Source organism: Protomyctophum bolini (assembly GCF_963924005.1).
Source record: "Protomyctophum bolini genome assembly, chromosome: 1".
NCBI classification, from domain to species: Eukaryota; Metazoa; Chordata; class Actinopteri; order Myctophiformes; family Myctophidae; genus Protomyctophum; species Protomyctophum bolini.
Window position 1 is genome coordinate 16,555,622 of NC_137862.1, and position 21,036 is coordinate 16,576,657.

The following is a 21,036-nucleotide window of genomic DNA, read 5'->3' on the forward strand; positions in this document are numbered from 1 at the left end:
TCTCTAAACTACCTCCAGCCGTGGCGCCTGATGGAGGGGAAAGGAACTGGACAGACTTGCAAACACCAACCCAGGACTGCTCGATTGCTCCACTCCCTCCTCCTATCCAGCAAAAACCTAGAACGACATGTCCACCAGAAGGATGGGAGGTTGAAAGTGGTTCAGTCTGTGTATGAGTTTTAAATATTTAAACACATATTTTCTGAAAAGTCCAAAACGGTTTGGACATATAAGGTTTGTGCCTGAGAGCGATATGTCTAAAAAAGAAAGAGAAGGAAGATAGCGTTGGATAATGAGGAAAAATAACTGGCTGTTTTATCGAGAGAAAAAAAAGGAAAAGAAAAGAGCCAACAGAGTTTTCAAGATGGCTTAAGGTGATTGAATGACTGCCGAGTTAATACTTTGAGCTATAAAATTTTGGTTTGATTGTGGCCCTTTTGACTTCACAGAGCATGACCTTTTGAAGCCACTAAATAAAACCCTGTTATCACAATGGAGTTAAAACGGCGACTAAGTGGTATATTGGGTTAGCATCTGATTGGCTTGAAATTGTTCTCGCTCGACTTTTTCATCTTTAGTCGCGGAAATCACTGTTTTCCTGTTGTCTGAATGGCCTTAAACATTTACCTTCCTCCGGCACTGATAGGATTTCTTTGTATTCCGCTGTCTTTTTCCCATGGGAATGAAAGTGGCTTTGGAGTTCAATGCTAAGTAGGAACTGCTCTGCATTCCTATGTATAGTAGCGGCAGACTCCTGTTTAACGTTATCAGTGGTGCAAAGTAACTAAGTACGTTTACTTAAGTACTGTACAATTTTGAGGTATTGCACCTTACTTTACAGTTTCCAATACTTTTACTCCACTACAGTACATTTCAGACCCAAACATTGTACTTTTACTCCACTACAATTATTTGAAAACTTTAGTGACGTTACTTTGTAGATTTGGATTATTATTACAAAACATACACTGACCACTTCAGCCCTATATATGCGTTGGCCATTTGGAAATAGCTGATCTACAAGCTTGCAATGCGACAGTGATTTCCAAAATATCTTTTTAATATTTGATAACTTGAAATTGCACATTTGCATAATGCATACTTTTGCTCAACTTTCACTCAAGTACTTTTTGAATTGCAGTAACGGAGTATTTCTATATTGCAGTATTTATACTTTTCCGTAAGTGAAACATTTGAGTACTTTTTCCACCACTGACCGTTATGGGAGAGATGATGTTTACCATACTGGTGGCATTTTACTGCCAAGGCCCAACACGTGGCGTTGTAGACATGAGCAGCACAGCACAAGGTTATGAAAGAACAAAACAGTCCTCTGCAACATTAATGAGAAAGAACAGCAGTCAGACTTTTGACTAATATCCAAAATCAACAACAAAATAAAGGAGCAATAGAGTCCGAGTTTATGGTGGGAAATGTTTTGTTGCTCAAGGCCAAGAGAAGTAAAAAGAAGGAAAAAAAAGGGTGATTGCTTGGGTGAATGGAAATTATTTGAATAATGGATAAGATGATATGGGACAAGTTCATAATAATAATATTATGAACGTGTCCCATTACTCCCATGTCATCGTGTCCAGTATTATGGGAATCGTTGCCTTGTGTCTATTTATTTGGGTTTTTGCTGGTGTTTTGGTGAATTCAGCAGTTTCGACCACGTGGTTTAATGGAAAGTTCAAACCCGGGGTAAGGATGAGTTACATCATGTATACTTCCTTTAGTCCTGGTTTATTTGGCTTTTCGTTTTGATGAATGGAACTGGAACCTTTGGCAGGTGCAGCATAATTCAAATTTAATCAGCAAATAAATGGGGGTCATTATGAGGTGTCTCTCCCTTCCATGCACGTGTTTGCAGCGAACGTGAACGACCGGTTAACTCATGTTGTAGTTGTGGCCGAAGAAAAATGAAAGGAGCACTGGCAGGTGAAGTTTCCGCTCTGGTGTTTGATGCTAGCGCGTTTGTTGTGGGGTTAAAGTGTTAGGTGGACACTGGCTGTTTATCATAAACACTGCCCAGGCCCAGGAGAAGAGGGGGTCCATCTGCTTTGATTTTATTCAGCGATTCTCCCCCAGGGGCCTCGGAGCCGGAGCCGGAGTGAGAATAACAATACGTTGAGCCCATCTGCTCCCGCAGCACCAACCCCGGCTAAATTATCACACGCTACGAACGACTGGCATATGCTGTGGCATAAAGCTACAAGAGGGCATTGTGTGCCAGCTGTTGTGTTGACAAATACTTATCTGGCAGTTCTGAAGTCAAGCGTGGTAAGCTGGTTTCAAGTTTTTGACACAGACAAAACATAACTAAATGGGGGCCAGTTGGTAAGGTTCAGGGTGAAGAATCGCTTCCTCTGTATGTGTGTGTGTTGGGGGGGGGGTACATGTTAAATACATGACTATTTATCTCAGGGTCTTTGTTAAAGATTGCCTGGGGGATTTGGGTCACCGCCTATGGATCTCAATCCATAGCATATACAGTACAGTACAGTGGGGCAGTGAAGGAGACCGAAGACCATACAAAACAGTCCAGCCCTCTTAATCTTCGTAATCCTGCTGTAGAATATTAATCAACAACAGGCTGAGCTGTGATCACATTGTTGTTGTTATCCATTTCACATAACAGGAGATCATAGTTGTTTCAGAGACATACAGTACATGAGTTGGGGATGATCACCCCAATCCAATCAGTAAGAATAAAATAGTCCCCAGGAGGGGCAAGAAGGACACCACCTACGTAGATGCACTGCGGTGCGACAGCTTAGCTAACAAAACTGTAGAGCTCAAGAACCTGATGTTAGATAGGAGTGTGTGGAGGGCAGCAATCCAGGAGTCCCCGAGTTGGTGTTGGCTAGACCACACTGTCGCATCGCATCAAGTGGGGAACAAGGAACCTGGGGGACATCGTCTACTTCATCCACAACACAATTAGTACCTTTGAAAAAAAAGTTGTTTTTTTATTTAGTTAACATTGACAGAAACATCACCAACATTGACTTCCTTCCGTTTACATACAGCATTGTCTACACTGTACAGACAACAAAAGTCATTGTCTAGACTGTACAGACAACAAAAGTCAAACGTTCCGTATGCGTTCCACAAGACTCACACGGTGTCCTCCTGTGGACAATTGTCCTCGTCAGTTAAAAGCTTCTACATATCAGCAGTGCAGATACAGGTCGTTCCTCCCCTCTTCAGGTGGTGGGGTGATTACAAGGGATGCTGGGACTTGTAGTTTATCCAGGACTTCACTTGAAAAATTATTCTTATGACATACAATTGTGTTCATGACCAATATATATATATATATATCGCTGTCGGGTGGAGACCTCCAAAACTGTTACTTTTCAGGATTTAAATTCAAAAGCATCAAATGTACCAGATCTACAAGCTCGAAACGAGTCTCTTTATGCCACACTTTGAGCTTGTAGATCTGATACTTTTAATGCTTTTTGTGAAAAGCTGTAGTATGATGAAGAGGGGCATTAATATATAAAAAACAAAAAACACAAAAAAGGTAAAAAATATGTAGATAAGAGGTTTCTGCCCGACAGGAACCAACTATATATTTACTGTACACATACAGTATGCATACATAACTTTGCCTGTGTTTATTAAATGGTCATGGTGGCGCCTAGGAGAAAGCCAAAGTCTCCCAAGTACCCAGCCTGCTTCCTCCTCACCTCCTGTCTTTAACACTACAACACAGTATGTTCAGTAGTTTCAATGGGACAGCGTCAACTAACAACAACTCACTAATACAGTGAGACCTGATTTGTGTACTTGGTTGGTTTGCGTGCGGGTGTCGCGCACCAAAAAAGGCAGATATACAACTCACGTCGTTTCACGATTACGCCGTGTTGGAGCTTGTAGATCTGTTCATTTCGGCGAGTGACGCTCGCGTGCAATTAAATGTAACTCAAGCTGTTTTAAAAGTATCTGACGCTTGTAATGTATCGCCTGTATCACCCCCTTCTTATGTCATTAAAAAGGGAATTACATGTTTGTATGTGTGTATATATATATATATTATATATATATAATATAATATATATATCATATCATATATATCATATAATATATGAGGATTAGATTATAATAAATAGTACTGGATCAAATAAATTCACTTAAGTTATCCGATGCACGGCTGGAAACTGGACACACTTGAATGAAAGAAGGCAGCAAGAACAAACCACTTTGACGAGGATTCTCCTCTCACCCAATAGTTATTCAGAACTCCTGAGGGGGGCGGAGTTAAGCCTTCAGTAAACATAAAACACAATTTTAGTTCTAGTTCCTTCTCGACACGGCAAGTAAAAAAATAAAAGAAAAAAAGACCAGGATATCATGGTCTTCACATCAAACTGTTAACTGAATTATTATTCAGGAACGACAACAGAAAATTACTACTTTTTTTACTACTGTTTTGTCCCCAGTACTGGACCTCATTAACCACGCGAACGACTCAGACAATGTATAAATGCAATAAACATACATTGTAAGGACATCTAGGCGACGTTATGTTGGGCGCTGGATGGATGTACATGTTTTGTACACGTGAAAGCGCTTCACAAGGACTAGAATACTGTGGTCTTTGATGTGTGGGAGTCATACAGGTTAAAGTGTGACTATACTGTCCATGACGATGATGCTCTGTCGGACACAGCGGAGGCTTCTAGCGGCTGAGGAGATTTCACACAAGCTTGTAGAGAGAGAACAGCACGTTGGTCTGTGGATGAGGGCTTTTGTGCGCGCAGCAAAAAAACGCTAATCTCCCACTTGATTAATTGAAGCAGAACTCACCAGCCACCGTTCCTTCCTTAAAATGAGCTGCTATCTTCTAGACTATGACTTGTTTTGTTACAAGCGAGTTGGAGACCCCCCAGAGTTGGAGGGAATCTTCCAGCAGGCCCGTTATGTCCTCAACTCATTATTAGCACTGCTAATTAGCACTGCTAACCAGCGCTCCGCTGAGGCACAAGGAAGCTACAGATAGATGCATGATGAAGACACAAACACTTCAAATAACGCACAGTGCAAAAATAGGTTTCTTCACCCCCCCCCCCCCCCATCCTCTCCTCAACAACCCATACCGTTACCGCACCCTCCTCGTTAACCTCCGTGGAAAGACGGCAGACACAGCCGCGGGGCTAGAGGCGTTGAGGAGGAGAGGTGGGCAGACAGGAAGTTAGCGGTATAGTTAGGGAGACTCCTCCACCCCTCCTTGATGTATGTCTGTCTGTCTCGTCAGTAAGGCCCCTTTTCCACCAAAATAACTTTGGTTCTAGAACTGGTTCCGTTCTAGATTCATGGAACCTTGGGTGCTTTCACGGGACCGGCAGCCATTTTGTTGGTTCCAGTTCCGAAACCAACTTGTAGGGTTCTGAACCAATTCATTTTCAGTGGAAACACTCTGAACTGGTTCAATATTAGGCGGGGAAAAAAATAACTGAGCTGGTTCAATCCCTGTGGAAAAGGGGCCTCGTGTCAGTTTAATTTTTTGGGGTGAGGAGGGTCTCACTGGGGGGTGAGGAGGGTCTATCTCTCTCCTGCCCCTCCCTCTCTGAGGTGGCGTCGTGGATGATGTGTGTGTTGTCTACTTGTAGAGGCTCATGGTGGGACTCTGGTACATGCACATGTAGGCGTCACAGAGCAGCCGGCGTGCCTGGCCCTGGATGCTCTTGGGGTCCAGGAGGTGCAGCTCCTCCGGGCTCATCTTCAGGTAGGCGCCCGCTTCCGGGCACGGTGACACCTGGGGGATGTTGAAGCCGTTCTGCCCTCCTGCGTGCGTGGAGTGAGGGAACCACACACACTGTTTACACACACGCTTTGAATCACTTTAACTTTTGTTCTAAACTTTAGATGTTGAAAAATAGCAGATATACAAGCTTGTAAATGTGCTATTGAAAAATCTTGAAAACGTGTGCAAATCTTTGAATATGTGTTCTTTCACAGCATACGTTTTTTCACTCTTCTGCGGGGTCCCTCCTGGAACAACATATTTTCAGATGGGAGTTGGCGGCTAAATACCTATATATTTTTGGGGTCTTTGATATGAAATAGTTTGAGAACCAGTGAACCACTGAGAGAAAAGTACTGCCGTAGCAGACAACCCGCAGCACTCCAGGTTCAAACAAAATCCTTCTAGGTGCAAGGCTCGACCTCAACCAGTGAACCACTGACATTTCTATACATTTATCTCAGGTTCTTTTCCCAAATTGTATCTTTGGTCAAAACAAGCTATATTCAACAGCCCATAACTAAAGAACTGATGATTGAGTTTACAAAATGTGTTGTCCGTGTGAAAACATTTGGTCGACAAAACAATAGCGTTGGTGGAAGAACTCATTCTCAGCCAATCACTTTTATCTCACGATTTTGCAACCTATTTTTTCACCCAGTGTCAATTATCTAATGTTAATCCTGGACGCTACACTTCCTCTGCCAACCTGGGGGGGGGGGGGGGGGGCAGCGGACTGACCTCATGCTTCCTTCTATGCATGAGTAGTCCAAGCTGCTTCTTTTCACTTGACAGGGGAGAGTTTCCCCGGCCGGATGTAGCGGAAGGAACACCTTATTCCGAACGCGTTAATCCTTTCCCCTCCATCAGGCGACCCAGCTGGGCAGGGGGAGGTAGTTTAGAGACTAGAATTACTGCATGTGTTTTGTGAGGGGACACTGGGAGAACATGCTCTTTCGCCAAGCCCACCTCGGGGTTGGCCTGTCGTCGGTGTTGTTTTGTCCTCGATGTTGTTTTTATACACTAGATGGCGCTCTTCGCTAACCCATGATTGATCGTTGAAACCAAGAACCAGGAAATCACGTGGTCATATAAACACAGCTCCCTTCCACTCCCACGTTAGTGATATTTCTAAAACGCCTCTATCTGCCTTCATGTATCGTTCCACTTCCACACCAAAAATAGCAGATGTATATATTGCACTGTGTCGGTGCAATATATGTAAATGTAGGGTCTTATTGAGTTGGAGTCGGTGTTGATAAACCAAGATTCAATCTGCCCGGCATTCATCACCTTAAATGACCATGACATTGATTGCAGTCAGTGGTCTCCCCCCACCCCCCCCCCCCTTTCCTAAAGTAATCATATTAACCACTTCATACATTATACACTTTATACATTTATACATTGGGTATTCAAAAATAGCAGTTCTACAAGATCACTTGGACATCTGCTATTTTTGAACATTATTATTTATTTCTTTACATAGGCTACATCTTCTCTTCTAGGGGTCCCTGGCACAAACCCTTTTCCCCTCTCACAAACCACTGATCTAGGCCAGGGGCACCCTCACGCACACAAAACACACACACACACACACACACACACACACACACATACATACCGTCGCGGTCTGCCATACTGTCAAAGAAGAGCCAGGCAGAGTCGGCCTGGCCGTACTTGACGAAGGCCACGTAGTGGCTGGTCTGGATGCAGAGCACGGCAAACAGCTCCATCCTCTGGCGGGGGAAGCTGCCCGTGCGGCCCAGGCCCTCCAGCAGCTCCTTGGGCACCGACAGCTTACCGTGTCGATGGGCCTTCCTCTTAGGGTGGAGGTGGACCTGGAGTGGAGACACACACCGCTGTGTTACTAGACTGGTGAGGACAGGACAGCAATTTTACGGATTACATTTAAATGACACACTGACACATACTCGTGCTCACAAGACGCATGCTTGTACATCGGCTGTTTTCTGTCTATGACACCGACACGCAACTACGTCTAAATCAGACAACAGTCCTCTCCATTTCTACTTCCATTATACTTAATCCTCTTTGTTCCTGGTGGAACATAAGGCTGCTTCTATAACTCTACTATACGAGTGTAGTACATTCGGCCCTCACGAGTATAGCACATGCATGCACGCGCAATAAACACTGTCATTTGAGTCATTTCATTCCAGTTCTCCTCACGCCGTAGATATGTGAACGTGTTGAAAACCTGTTATTATAACTATGAACCAACGATGAAGCAATGATATTGCAAATTATATACAAATTCAATATGTATATGCATGTTGCATAACACTCGCACAACAAATAAATCATACAAGAAGAATGAATTTACTATTTCCATTCCCCTTGATATAACTTGCCATAACACAGATGTACTGTATTCATTCCTTGGCAAAAGGCTCCACCTAGTGGGCACTGATGGTGCATGTAGTGTATCTCTTGCTTCATTCGTCATGCAGCCAGTGGTTGAAGGGTGTCTTCTTCATACCTGTGTATTGCACTTGTCACAGAACTGTTTGATCTTGCCAGCAGTGATGTCTCCATCCTCATAACACTCCCGGCACTCGTACAGAGCCAGGCCTCCACAGATTCGACATTCTCTTGGAGCTGCAGCACAAAACACAGCAGTTCAGTTTGTGTATAGCCTAGTAAGCCTACTGAGAGTAGTTTCAGTCCAACAGCGACAATGGGCTCTATGCACACATGCCATTTTGGAAAGAACTTGGGCCCACAGGTGTTACCAATGATACCAATGAAGGCTCTGTTCCATTCTGGTCAAACAGAGTCAGGGTGGCTCACTGGAAACACTCTGCTGAGACCAGTGGGTCTCAAAGTGTCCTTGAGTGGGTTCCATTTATTGTGTACCCTCTCAGAGCTTACAACAGTTATGTCAGAGTTATGTCTCTCTCTCTCTCTCTCTCTCTCTCTCTCTCTCTCTCTCTCTCTCTCTCTCTCTCTCTCTCTCTCTCTCTCTCTCTCTCTCTTTCTCTCTCTCTAAACAAATGAGTCTATGACCACCACAATGGAGACAATGAATTAGTAAATAAAAAAATAAAAAAAAAAAAAAAAAAACTCACTGTCTTCAAGTAGGTCTGTGATGTCTAACTCCAGAGACGGAAAGATTTTGTTAAACATTTTGAAGTCCTTGCCAAAGCGGGGCATCTGGATGATAAGGCAGGAGGGAGCCTGGACAACAGAAAAAGGCAGAGAACGTCGAGTCAGGCATGGAGGGTGTTTTATAGTGACTGATAAACATGATAGATCAGTAAAGTACAAACGTCAGGGCCGTTACCATGGATAGAAGTGGTCAAATAAGGAGACCGACGCCCTCATCGAAATATGGTCAGACGAGCACATTAATCAATTGAAACACATAGCCTAAAAACACTGCTGTGTACGGAATATTCTGTCTGTCTGTGCGTGCGTAAACATGGAGGGCTGTCACAGTGTGTGGGGATCTGAGTGGAGACTTTCTTTATCTTGCGTCCGTCATATATTTATGTATGTATGTTTATATATGAATGCACTAGAGCAGAGGTGCATAAACATCACCTCTGCAAACTTGAGGTCACTGTTGATGAAGGACCACTCTAGAAGCTGCTGGCTGGTGGGAACTCCCACTTTGTCCTTCTTGTCCATGAAGATCTGGTAGAAGTAACAGTCCTGGACCTTCTGCCCCGCCGACCTGCAGGACACCAAAGACACGGACATGTCTTTATACAAAAACCATGCAATCCATTATAGGAAAGCATCTGTGTCACAAATCACAATCACTCTGTGCCTCGCTATGAGATCGGCTATTCTAGAAACATCGTGAAAATATGAGCAACATTTTTAACTAAAATCTTTGCTTCTGGGGGACTCTAGAACAAAATATTTTGAGATTGGGGGCACACACATTAGGGATTAAGAAGGATTAAGAAGTCTTTGCCTCAGGTCAGTACATTTCTTTATACTTTCCTGTAAAGCTGCGACCAGGAACTTTTTATTTATTTATTAATACAATAACATTTGAACTAATCTGTATGTTGGAGAATGTTTTGTTAATACGCGTAAGTAAGACGTGTGCACGCGCGAAGCGAACGCAGCTGTTGTGGCAGTCTGAAACACACACACACACACACTTTTTATTTATTTATTTTTATTTTATATATTTTTAAGTTTTTAGTTCTCTTTTTTGTTAAGTTCTTATTTTTTTATACGTTTTCTACTGTGTGTGTGTGTGTGTGTGTGCGCCTGTGTGCACGCATTTGTGGGTGTGTGTTTTTTGTGTGTGATATAGCTGCGCCCTCTGGTGGCGGACGGGTGGTGTTGACACACTCACTCTCACTGGCGTTTGCAAATATAACTAGCACAACTGCAGGTTCTGTAACAACCTTTCAGGTAAAAAACACATTGTCTCATCCTGAGCAAGCAATTCTTACAGAAGGACAGACTGTTTACATTATGGCATTAGGCACAAAAGTATTTCTGCGCGCGTACACACAGCTACTGACCATTAGCATTACTGACTGACTGACTGGGTAACTGACCTTAGTTTGAGCAACGGGTCCACTCTCAGTATGTGGTGGAAGAGAATGTTGAGGAACTCCTCTGGGTCTAGAAGTGAAATGATGAATGGGTGAGATCTTTTGCAACAGCTACCGTACTATCAGTTTGGTTTATAGGTGTATACTGCTGGATGCCAGTGAGGTACTACAGTACTGTATAGCTCCAATGATACTAATGAAGGCTCTGTTCCATTCTGGTCAAACAAAGTCAAGGTGCTGATATTGTGCATGTTGGCTCACTGGAAAGATCGGTTACACCAGTGGGTCTCAAAGTGGGGTCCAGAGACCCACATGGTTCCCTGAAGGGGTCCCAAATGGCCCCTTAAGGTTAAGACATAATTCCTTAATGCTCTGTAAATGCACGCAGCCCATCCATCTGACCACTTAACACTTAGCCCGCTAGCATTTACAGTAGAGTATACTGTACAGTATACTCTACTGTACAGTAGAGTATGCGCGTGTGTATGTGCAGTGAAAAGGGGAGGGGGCGGGGAATGGGGAATTTGTGATATAATTTGCATCACAGCGAAATGTTGCGCAATAACAGTGTCGGACAAAAGTTATATTTGTACAGTAAATATGGCACTTGTGGCGAAGCGATGTAGTGCATATGGATTCGGGTGGCGTGCAGGACCTTTTGTGCATGGAGAGATGTGTGCTAACGGAGTGGTTTGGTAGGAGAAGGCAAACGGCCATGTGCTTGTGGACCCTCTTTCCATTAGGGTAGAAGGATATATATAAAATACTTTGTTATTCCTTGTATTGAAAAGCTTCAACACTAGCGACTTTGACACATCATGACTCACATCCTACCTACCTTTCTCTTCAGAGGTGAAGCCAGATGCAGCCTCTACCTTCTCCAGAATCCTCCTCAGCTTCATCACTTTAGTAGCACACACATACCCATGACTGGAAGACAAGCAGAACATAAAAGGACAATGCTCACATTAGATCACCCAGCCAATGACCAAAGGTACCATAGTTACGTCATCAGCCAATCCCTGATTGGCCGAGCGACGCCGCCGACATACGCAGTACCAGTACTTGGCTTGTGATTGGCTGATCACCCCATAGCGATGATTTGATTGGCTGAGCAAAACACATGACATGACATGAGGGCGGAAAAGTGATGCAAATTGTGATTGGGCAGAATTAGATGATGTATTATGACAAGAGCACCCCTCACTTCACACAAGTGTGCTAGCCCCTCCTTTACACAGCTATAGTGTAGATTCTGTCTTAACACAAACATTAAATGCCATTGACAATGAATGGAGAATTTACGTCATATGTGTGAGCAAATCGGCTATCAGTATGTCTGTCGGCCAATAATGGACCGCCATTCTTGGTGATGTAACTAAAGGTATGTTTCAAGTTTGGTATAAGGTCAATAATTGATTAGAGCGCCCCTCACTTCACACGGGTGTGAGCCCCTATATACAGGTAGGTGTACAGTTTGTTTTTAGTTCAAGTTTGTTTTAAAAACGCCATTGACAATGAAGGGAAGTTAATGTGTGTTTTGTCCCCAACACAAAAATGAAATCAATAAGAGCGCCCCTCAATTCACACAGTGTGATTTTTACTTTTACATGCAGGCATAGATTATCAACTGCACTGCTGTGACATCTTGGCTTGTTGTCAAGTAAATGCAAGTTTTCATGAACGTGAAACTTGTGTTCATAGAGGAGAACAATTAAAAGGCAGTGGCTATCAAAAATGTTCATGCCAAGGACACCCAATTTGATATGTATTTGGCCACGAACCCCCATCTGAAAATATTTTGTGCGAGGGACCACCAGAAGAGAAGACTATGCAAAAGTTAAACGAAAAAATTGATAAATAAAAGGGGTTACAATTATTGGCTCTGTGCTCTATGCAAGGCGTTCTCAACCCATGGGTCGCGACCCCTCGGGGGTATATATATTTTTTTTTCAACTGAATTGCTGGAAAATGGAAATGAAGAGTTTACATGGTACACTACACATAGTACATCATGCATACTCCTCCTTAATGATTATATCTGGTTTCAGTATTTATGTATTAATTTATTATGATATGGTGTATTTGTATTGTCTCTAATATTAAGGTTATTGTAGCAGTCAATTTATATTGGGGGTCGGGAGGGGGCGGGGCGGGGGTCCCGAGACATGGCCAAAGCATTTCCGGGGGTCCCCGCACAAAGTGGATAGGTAACGGGTAACACTGGTGTCTTTGAAAAAAGGGGGAAGCAAATACATTTTTTCCATCTCTGTTGTATAGTGTTTGTATGAGTTGATGACATGTATTATTGTGTTGTGTTTTTACACTACTGTATGTTGATGAACTGAATACATGCGACCGACTCTTGTGTTATCCTTTTAGCCTTAACGTCTTACTGTGCCATGTGCTGTTTTAATTTCTAATGAAGTATAAACATAAATCAAAAGGAAACCTACATGCGTAGGGGGTTGACTATCTCTGTGCGCAGCAGCTCTTGGGTTTCTCTGTAATACTCCACGTCGGTCTTGGAGCGTGGCCTCAGCAGAACCGTGTCCAGGACAGAGCTGAAGGAAAAAAGACTGCATGCAGACAGAATAATACACGGTAAGTTTGGGAGTTTAAAAAGCCTGCAAGCAGAGAGAATAATACACGGTACGTTTGGGAGTTTAAAAAAATCACACCCGTGTGAAGTGAGGGGCGCTCTTATCATTATACATCATCGTACAACTGAATTTATGTGATTGGTTAGGCCATTTGCTTGTCTACATATGCCGTAAATTTTCCCTTTATTGTCAATGGAATTTAATGTTTGTGTTGCCACAAATTTACGTCATATTTGAGGCATATATGACATTTGTCCTTTCATTGTCAACGGCAAATATGACACGTGTGGGGACAAAAGCTGTATATAGGAGGGGCTACCGCCCCTCAAAAAGACTGCAAGCAGAGAGAATAATACACGGCAAGTTTGGGAGATTAAAAAGACTGCAAGCAGACAGAATAATACACGGCAAGTTTGGGAGTTTAAAAAGACTGCAAGCAGACAGAATAATACACGGTACGTTTGGGAGTTTAAAAAGACTGCAAGCAGACAGAATAATACACGGTACGTTTGGGAGTTTAAAAAGACTGCGTAGCTACTGTAGCATGATGGCAAAGGACTTGGTTCCGCACAAGGAAATCGTTGCTGTCTAGCAACTTGTCATTTAAAAAATATATGTGCCCTTGAACAATTAATTGTTAGGAAGGCAAATGATGCCCTCTAGTGGTGAAAGGTGGCATTGATGGTTGATGGTGACTGAGATGAAGAAGAAGAAGAAATGCGTTCTGGTAAATCAAGTTTACCAAGGGTAACTCGACTAAGCATCAGATACTTGTTTACAGCAAGGCCCACATGGAGCATTTCATGGTAGAGGTTCAATGCCTTGTCCAAGGGCACTTCAACGGTGGTAATTTTAACGTGTCGGATCGCTGATTCGAACTGGCGACCTTCCGGTATCTAGACCGCTCCGCAATCCACTCGGCCACCGCTGCCTCATGATGATTATGAAATATGAACAATTGAATTACCATATATTGGTCAGATATTCCTTGAGGTTCCCAGAACCAAGGAACGTACATTGAGCTGTGGAATGCACTCCCAAATACTCCAAACCTTCAGAACCACCCTCAAAATCCAACTCTTCAACATGGCTTTCCCCAGCTATATTAACTACAAACCCTTTACCCACTCTTCATTCAAAAACATTTTTTTATTGATTTTATGCCTTTCCTTTTCTCTGTTTTCTCAAATCTAAAATGACACCAATGCTTTCCCTGTCTGAATGGGGGTGAAGCATTTGTGTCTGGAGGTACTGACCAGAACAGGGTGGAGTCCAGGTAGCAGGAGTTGTAGTGGCCTTGAATACCTTTCTTCTTTCCCACCATGACATCCAGCCCGTCGTTCTCTGTGCGCGGAGGAGTGTTCTCATGCACAACCTCACTCAGATACCCACCAAATGCTGCAAACGACACAGAACACAACCTCACTTAGGTACACAACGAATGCTGCAAACACACAACTTTGATCCGATCCGATTCCAAAAACATTTCAAATAATAAAATCAATACCGGAATGGATCCCGTGACAATTTGGTCCGATTCCGACCGGTTCCAAGATTTATTTCAAATGGCGGCACCGAGCCTGAGTGGACCCGTGACAATTTGGTCAGAGGTTCGATTATTTCTGAGATTTGAAAGACCTCAATTACCTTGCAGTATGGTAGCCATACGCTACGCATGCATTGCGTAGCTCAACTTTTTGTTGTTGTAGTAGTAATCGGATCCTAAACCAGCCTAAAACATTGCACAAGTTCTAGACGTGAACCCCTTTTGATGTTTCAAGCATTAGGTTATACTTTAGCTATTGAAAAATAGCAATTAAAAAGCATTATTTTGGGGGCTCAACAGCCTGAAAAGGTTGAGAACCACTGATGTAAATAATTCATCACAGTGAGCAACCCCCAGGTACCACAGCTAAACATGTGCTCAATCATTACAATGTATTTAGGTACATGTTGATGTCAGGACAGGGTTTGTCAGTATGAATGTATATGCACTGCATGTGTGCATGTCTGTTGTGTCAAAACGTATGACCAATCCCAGCCGATGGCATTACGAAACAGAACCAAAGCACAAAAGTCTGCACTACCATGCCTGGTAAATCCAAAGTGACACTAATGAAGGGTGTGGAAGTTAGATTCTACAGTAGTTATACATGTAGCTGGTAGAGTGCGTGTGCATGTGTGCGTGTGTGTCCCATCTAGTTCAATCACACGTTTGTAAGGAGAAACCAATAGGGATAATGATGACTTCAATATTCTCTGTGCATTATGACGCAAAACAGTATTGTTTGATACAAGCTTTTTAACCATATTCATGCACGTGTGGGTTAAAATGCATAAAAAACATGCTCAATGGAATTCCCATCTTGATGGAATAATACCAAAGTGAAGCAGACAAGCACAACATACTATATAAAGCTTTTTATAAAGATTTTATGTAAAGATTTTGTACTATCTATCTGGATGCACCTCCACTATTTTAAGTGTGCATGCCTCATATTACCCAACTATGTATTCAATTAAAAAAAACATTATGCAAACATTTTAAACAGACAAAAAAAGAGGGGTGTACAGAGCGGGGGGGTGATCACCTATCTATGGGAGAAGTGATCATTTCCTCCCCCTTTGGCCTACTGAAAGGTGGATTTTCAGTCCCGTTTTAAATTAATTTAAACCTATCAAAATGGGATGGAGAAAGGTGGGTAGTGGAAATGGGCCCCAGGCAGAGAAGTAGTCAAATTAGTTTGTTTTGGGAGGTTTGAAACTTATGGCCCTATCTTGGGCACACCTTACCCTTTATCCCTAAACTTCTTTGCCATATTTTACTATCTTACATTTTAACCCTTTGGCCACAATAATTAATTAATTCACCCGTATACCGGCAGGATTTTGCCTGTCTTAACCTTATTTTGAAGGAGCAAAACCTGCAACCGGAGGTTACTTAGGAGTACCTTGTGATAGACCGGATACCCATCTGTCGCTTGGCGTTCACGAAGGGTTACCACTCAACGGTCCAACCATATGGACCGTTGAGTAAATCTTGTATTGACCAGAAATGCCATCTGGGACAAGGAATGGAGAAAAAGACCCACAAGAACGCACCCAGGGTGCCGGGCCGGTTCCGGTGTGCCGCCCCGCATACAAAATGGTTTAGAAATGACAGAGTTACCGTGTGTCCTCTACTGTACTGTACTTTACTGTTACTGTACAGGCACACCCGAAAGCATCATATATACTGTTAATATGTGCGTGTGTGTTTGTGTGTGCGTTAGGTTGCGCACAGGTGGTGTTTTTCGTGCTCATAACCAGACACCCACCCAGCCAGCTACCCAGCTACCCAGCCACACACATGGCTCCGTAAGGGAGTGGTTGCACTACACAAAAATGGCAAATAAGTTGCGGAAGTGGTGGAAGCATGGTGAAAGCTGGGCTGGATGAGGGCTCTGGCAAGAGTCCTGGTGAAAGCATGGTGAAAGCTGGGCTGTATGAGGGTTCTGGCAAGAGTCCTGAGAGCACGTTTTTGTTGACAAAAGAGGAAATTCTTGTTCTTTAATTTATTATTTAATTAGATTCCGATTCAGAGGGCTACGATTAATACAGATTAACTGGGTTACAATTCAATTACCGATGCTTTGCGATGCCAATACATGATTTATTTCCCCCTCAGTGTGTGACTAATAAACAAAGTCAACTGGAAGGTTATATTTGAGAAATTTCAGAAAACTCACAGGAAGATAAAAAAGTATTTTTATTAACTTTAACTTTTTAAGGATTTATAGATCGCAGTTTGTCTCATTTTGAGGAGAAAAATTGTGTGCATGCGGCCGAAAATCTAAAATATTATTTTTAATGCTGGATTAATGCTTATTAATCAAATCTCGTAATCTTGTGGATGGCACAGTTGGATACAATAGCTATCTAATAATCAATTTTATATTCCACCCCTACTGAGGGTCACCCTGCAGAACTTCAATGTCCCTGTACCTCTTTCTGTATCCACTTTTTTAGCCACCTTTTCTTTGGATCGATGCTAGCTAATGGCCAGGATACTCTGGCTACTATGCAGACTATAGCCTGGCTAATAAGCCAGACCGAATCAGCCGTTGGCAAAAAAAACTTGCCAATATCCCGCGACAGTGTTGTGTGATATTAGTCTGGCTTATTAGCCAGGCTATGCAGACTATGCATCTCTTTGCCACTTGTCCTCATGTTTTTGGTTCTTAGATTTGCTTCTCTTGACCACACTTAGGTCATTAGGTTATTTAGACACATTTAGAAAGCAGGTTATTTAGACAGACACTAGGTTCATTGTTTACCTGGTATCCTAGTTTCAAATGTGCATAATGTTATGTTGATAACATGCCGTGTAGACAGATGCTAAAACAGATATTCTTTGTTTACCTGACATTTCAGTTTATTTGAGTCACTACACTGCTCTCTGCACTCCGTTTATGTGACTATTTTTTTATATATATTTTTTATCCCACGATTTTGTAACCCATTTTTCACCCGTGTCAATCATCTAATGTGACTATTTTTAATCAGCTTATTCCGATCATAAGAGCATCTGCTAAATGCCTGAATGGCCTTACTGTACGTCTCATTAAATATGCATGCATGTCAAAATGTCACTGAATAGGAGCGATAGCAGAGATGACGGATACAAATAAATAAAGCCATCAATTTACAGAGAAATGCAACCGAACCACGTAAACAGCGTCATGATGAGAATAGTTACACACATTTAGAACACTTAAGGACTTTCTCCCATAAGAACACCATTATTCCCACAAGACCCACAGTGACGGATATTTTTATCCAATGTATAAACAGGGCCTTGACTCACCAATGGAGTTGCAGCGTTCTATGGGATTGGAGGAGTGGTGGAGTGAAGGGAAGCGCGAGTCGGGCCGGCAGCACTTGAGCTTGACAAACAGTGCTTTCTTGGGTGGGCAGCTGAAGTAACGTGTGCCCTTAAAGGTGCCGTCCGTGCAGCCGACGCACTCTTCTTCCTGGAGCCAATGAAGATGTGACATTATATTACCCATGTTGTCATGTACGTACGTCGTACCTTATCCCAATGCTTCTCAAACATTTTCTGTTTAGGACCGCCTACATTTATATGAATTCCCCCCCCCCCCCCCCCCCCCCCATCATCAGCCATAAGAAGATTTTTATGTTTAATGTCATTTTTATATTAGATGGTTTTGATATGGTATCCATTCCATATCATACTGAAGACAATTAACACACTATAAGATAGTCACGCTCCCTATCAAAAGTTTTGTGACACTGCTGCGTCAAAATAATTGGAGAGTAACAGTATTTCACAGATTTCACATTTTTTCACCCAGTGTCAATTATCTAATGTGATCCTGGCATCTACACTCCCTCTGCCAACCTTTTTTCATTCGTGATGATATTGAATTGACCTATTCCTCACCAGTTCCAGTCCAGCCAAGGGTTCCAGCAGGCCTGGGGGCAGTCCTACCCAACGGATGACCCCACAGAGAGGGGGGTTCTCCTTCACTTCTACTAGGGAGCCCACCTCCAGACCCGGTTGGCCCCGGCCCGGCGGACTGGGGGGTCGCGGCCCCGGCAGAGGGGCAGCGGAGGTGGGAGGCGGGGGCTCCGGCTGTTCCCCCATCACAGACTGGACGGAGAGGGAGAGGGGCCCATGGCTCATGCTGCCATTGGGGCCCGCCTTCCGGTTCAGACTGAAGGGCAGAGAGTGGAACTTATTGTCGCTGGACAGAGAGGCCGTGGCCGGGGCCCTGGAGGGCGGGGAGACCTGGTTGAAGTCTGGCGGCGTCTCTGTGAGCGACTTTGCCGGGTCCTCACCAACTGTCAGAGAGAACGACCAACCAAAAGTTAACCGCATGCGTCAGTAAATGACGGTTGACGTATGCTGGACTTGGTCCAAAATGTATCAATGTAGACATGTCAGACTTCCATTATCAGACCAGATTTGTTATATTGGATCATTTTCAAAAGCAGTGGTCCCAAAGTACAGCTGGCATCCATTCTAGCCATCTAACCAGTAGCTGCAACTAGCTGCTAGAAGACAACTACTGTAGCAGTGTAGTTTGGGACACTGAGGACAGAGTTGAGAACCACTACTCTAAAGGCAAGCGGTAGGTAAGATATTTGCTGGCATAATCACAGATCTTCAGATGCTGATTATGCAACCTCACATTTCCATTTATTTATTTACTATATGTTAAATTATAAAAGCACATGTGTAGGTTTAAAGGTAGTAGTAGTTCACCCACAACATGATTTTCAATTAAACTCAATGAAGTCTTGAATGCGTTATTTTTTTGTCACATTTCTAAGCCAATAATTTGATGACCAGCGGAAACTCCTACAGAGTCTCCTCTTGACCGATGACCCCGGCCCGTCATCAAATTATTGCCTTACAAGACACGTGTGGGTGAACTAGTCCTTTAATCTTGACACATAAACGCAAGTTTGAAACCAATGTACAGTAGCAGAGTCTGAAATAATATAAAAGAAGAAAAATAAATACCAATACACCAAAAACAAAATGTGAGTATGACCCTGAGGAATGTGAAAATGGCATTAGCAATGAAAGGATAACTGATAAAGTGTAATGAACAAACAGCCAACATCACAACATGAGACCAACCGTGTTCCCCTCGTTCCTGCAACAGACAATCATACATAACGCTTATCTCCGCGGTGGACATTCTCCATGGAGAATGCGTGCTCCTCGAGCGAGGAACAATTGAGTGCAGAGGGGAGAGAAACATTGCTTTGCATTGCCGACGATGACCATTACAGATGTAATGAGGAGTGAGATGCCCATTTAGTCTCCCAAAACAAGTCAAACAGGGTTCCCAACACCATTATCTGTGATATGGTCCAAGGATGACGATGTGACAAAAGTGCCAATGTCTTCACATAGCGCTCCAGACACAAAGGTTTTTATTAATGCTCTTGCTTTCATCTTTGTGCGCCAACGTGTCTAGCCCTGAGCGACTTCTGAGTGATATTTTGAGGGATTCGTACCTTAAGGTTACATTTGCATGTAACCGGGACCTTCTTTTGCTCAGCCAAAAACATGCTAAATCATTTAGCTTGCCATGTGGTTGTTGTATCAAATACGAAGATTGTGCACTATTTATTTAAACACACAATTTCCAATTTTCCAGAATATCTTCCACATGAGAACACCTGATGTTGTCATGTGTTTAGTCATTCTGTAAGTTAGTTAAGCATAAGCAAAGTATACAATAGCTAGGAGAGTGATTCTACAGCACTGAGCATTATTAAAAGCCTTAGTATACAGATGAAAACCATGCCACACCAATACATCCATGCAGATTGAATCTCGCGTTGAGAGAACATGTAGAGGACTGTGAAGTCTAAAGGTTTTCTTGATAGCAATCTACTGTGTGAAAATGTTGTCCAAATAAAACCGCCTTGGATTGCATTGTAATTTGTAGATGTATTAACCATGTTTTAAATATAAATGCTGCAAAAATGAAGTCAAAAGTGAGCAATACGTATGTAGTAGCTGAGTGCATTTATTTTGTCCAAGATGACGACAGAAATCTAGCCATCGTCACGAGAACATTCACACATGTGTGATGCAGTTCAGTGAAATTGACAATTAAGCGGAGCTTCAAATCATCAACAGGAGCTTGCTATCAAGATTATTATTTTTTAAGGGTACATCTTGTCCCGTCTCACATTTTACCTTCATCAATATACCATGTGCTTTTGGATTTGGGTTGAGCTGGTGGGTCAACAGAGCTGCCATTTAAAGTATAGTAAAACTCTGACTTGCTCCTACTGCCACACTGGTGACCTAAGCCTGCAAACAATAAAAGTACACGAAAGAAAAACAACAAGGAAGGTGGTGGTAGGAGAGAGAGAGAGACAGATAGAGAGAGAGGGGGAGTGAGAGTGGCATAAGTATTTAGCCACATAGAACATTGACAGTATATATTGAGTGACAGGAGAAGTTTAACAAAATCTAAACCACATACTTTGCTGTTACTAAAATCGCAAACACAATTCGTTCGATAAGCCCATGCAGATTTACAGAGGCAAACAATGCTAGGCAAAATGTGCCGCAAGTTTGTGCAAGTTGAGTTCCATCACACAAAAG

General features: G+C 42.8%; 1 protein-coding gene across 5 annotated transcripts in view; it reads right to left on the bottom strand.

Annotated features, from left to right (window-relative positions):
• Nucleotides 1–2,944: 2,944 nt before the first annotated feature.
• The window catches only part of cyld (cylindromatosis (turban tumor syndrome)), a 36,559-nt gene continuing 18,467 nt past the window's right edge, over nucleotides 2,945–21,036 (bottom strand). For 3 of the 5 annotated variants that reach the window (XM_080766758.1, XM_080766759.1, XM_080766757.1), the window contains 12 exons: nucleotides 20,623–20,739; nucleotides 18,343–18,743; nucleotides 17,746–17,911; nucleotides 14,156–14,297; nucleotides 12,753–12,875; nucleotides 11,135–11,226; nucleotides 10,300–10,366; nucleotides 9,320–9,452; nucleotides 8,845–8,953; nucleotides 8,256–8,374; nucleotides 7,377–7,593; nucleotides 2,945–5,793 (listed from right to left, as the gene is read on the bottom strand). In XM_080766758.1, coding sequence (XP_080622884.1) covers nucleotides 5,609–5,793; nucleotides 7,377–7,593; nucleotides 8,256–8,374; nucleotides 8,845–8,953; nucleotides 9,320–9,452; nucleotides 10,300–10,366; nucleotides 11,135–11,226; nucleotides 12,753–12,875; nucleotides 14,156–14,297; nucleotides 17,746–17,911; nucleotides 18,343–18,743; nucleotides 20,623–20,739 — 1,871 coding nt within the window. In that variant the 3' untranslated portion in view covers nucleotides 2,945–5,608. The remainder of the gene's footprint in view (nucleotides 5,794–7,376; nucleotides 7,594–8,255; nucleotides 8,375–8,844; nucleotides 8,954–9,319; nucleotides 9,453–10,299; nucleotides 10,367–11,134; nucleotides 11,227–12,752; nucleotides 12,876–14,155; nucleotides 14,298–17,745; nucleotides 17,912–18,342; nucleotides 18,744–20,622; nucleotides 20,740–21,036) is intronic. The other 2 variants (XM_080766761.1, XM_080766760.1) reach the window with 1 other exon arrangement.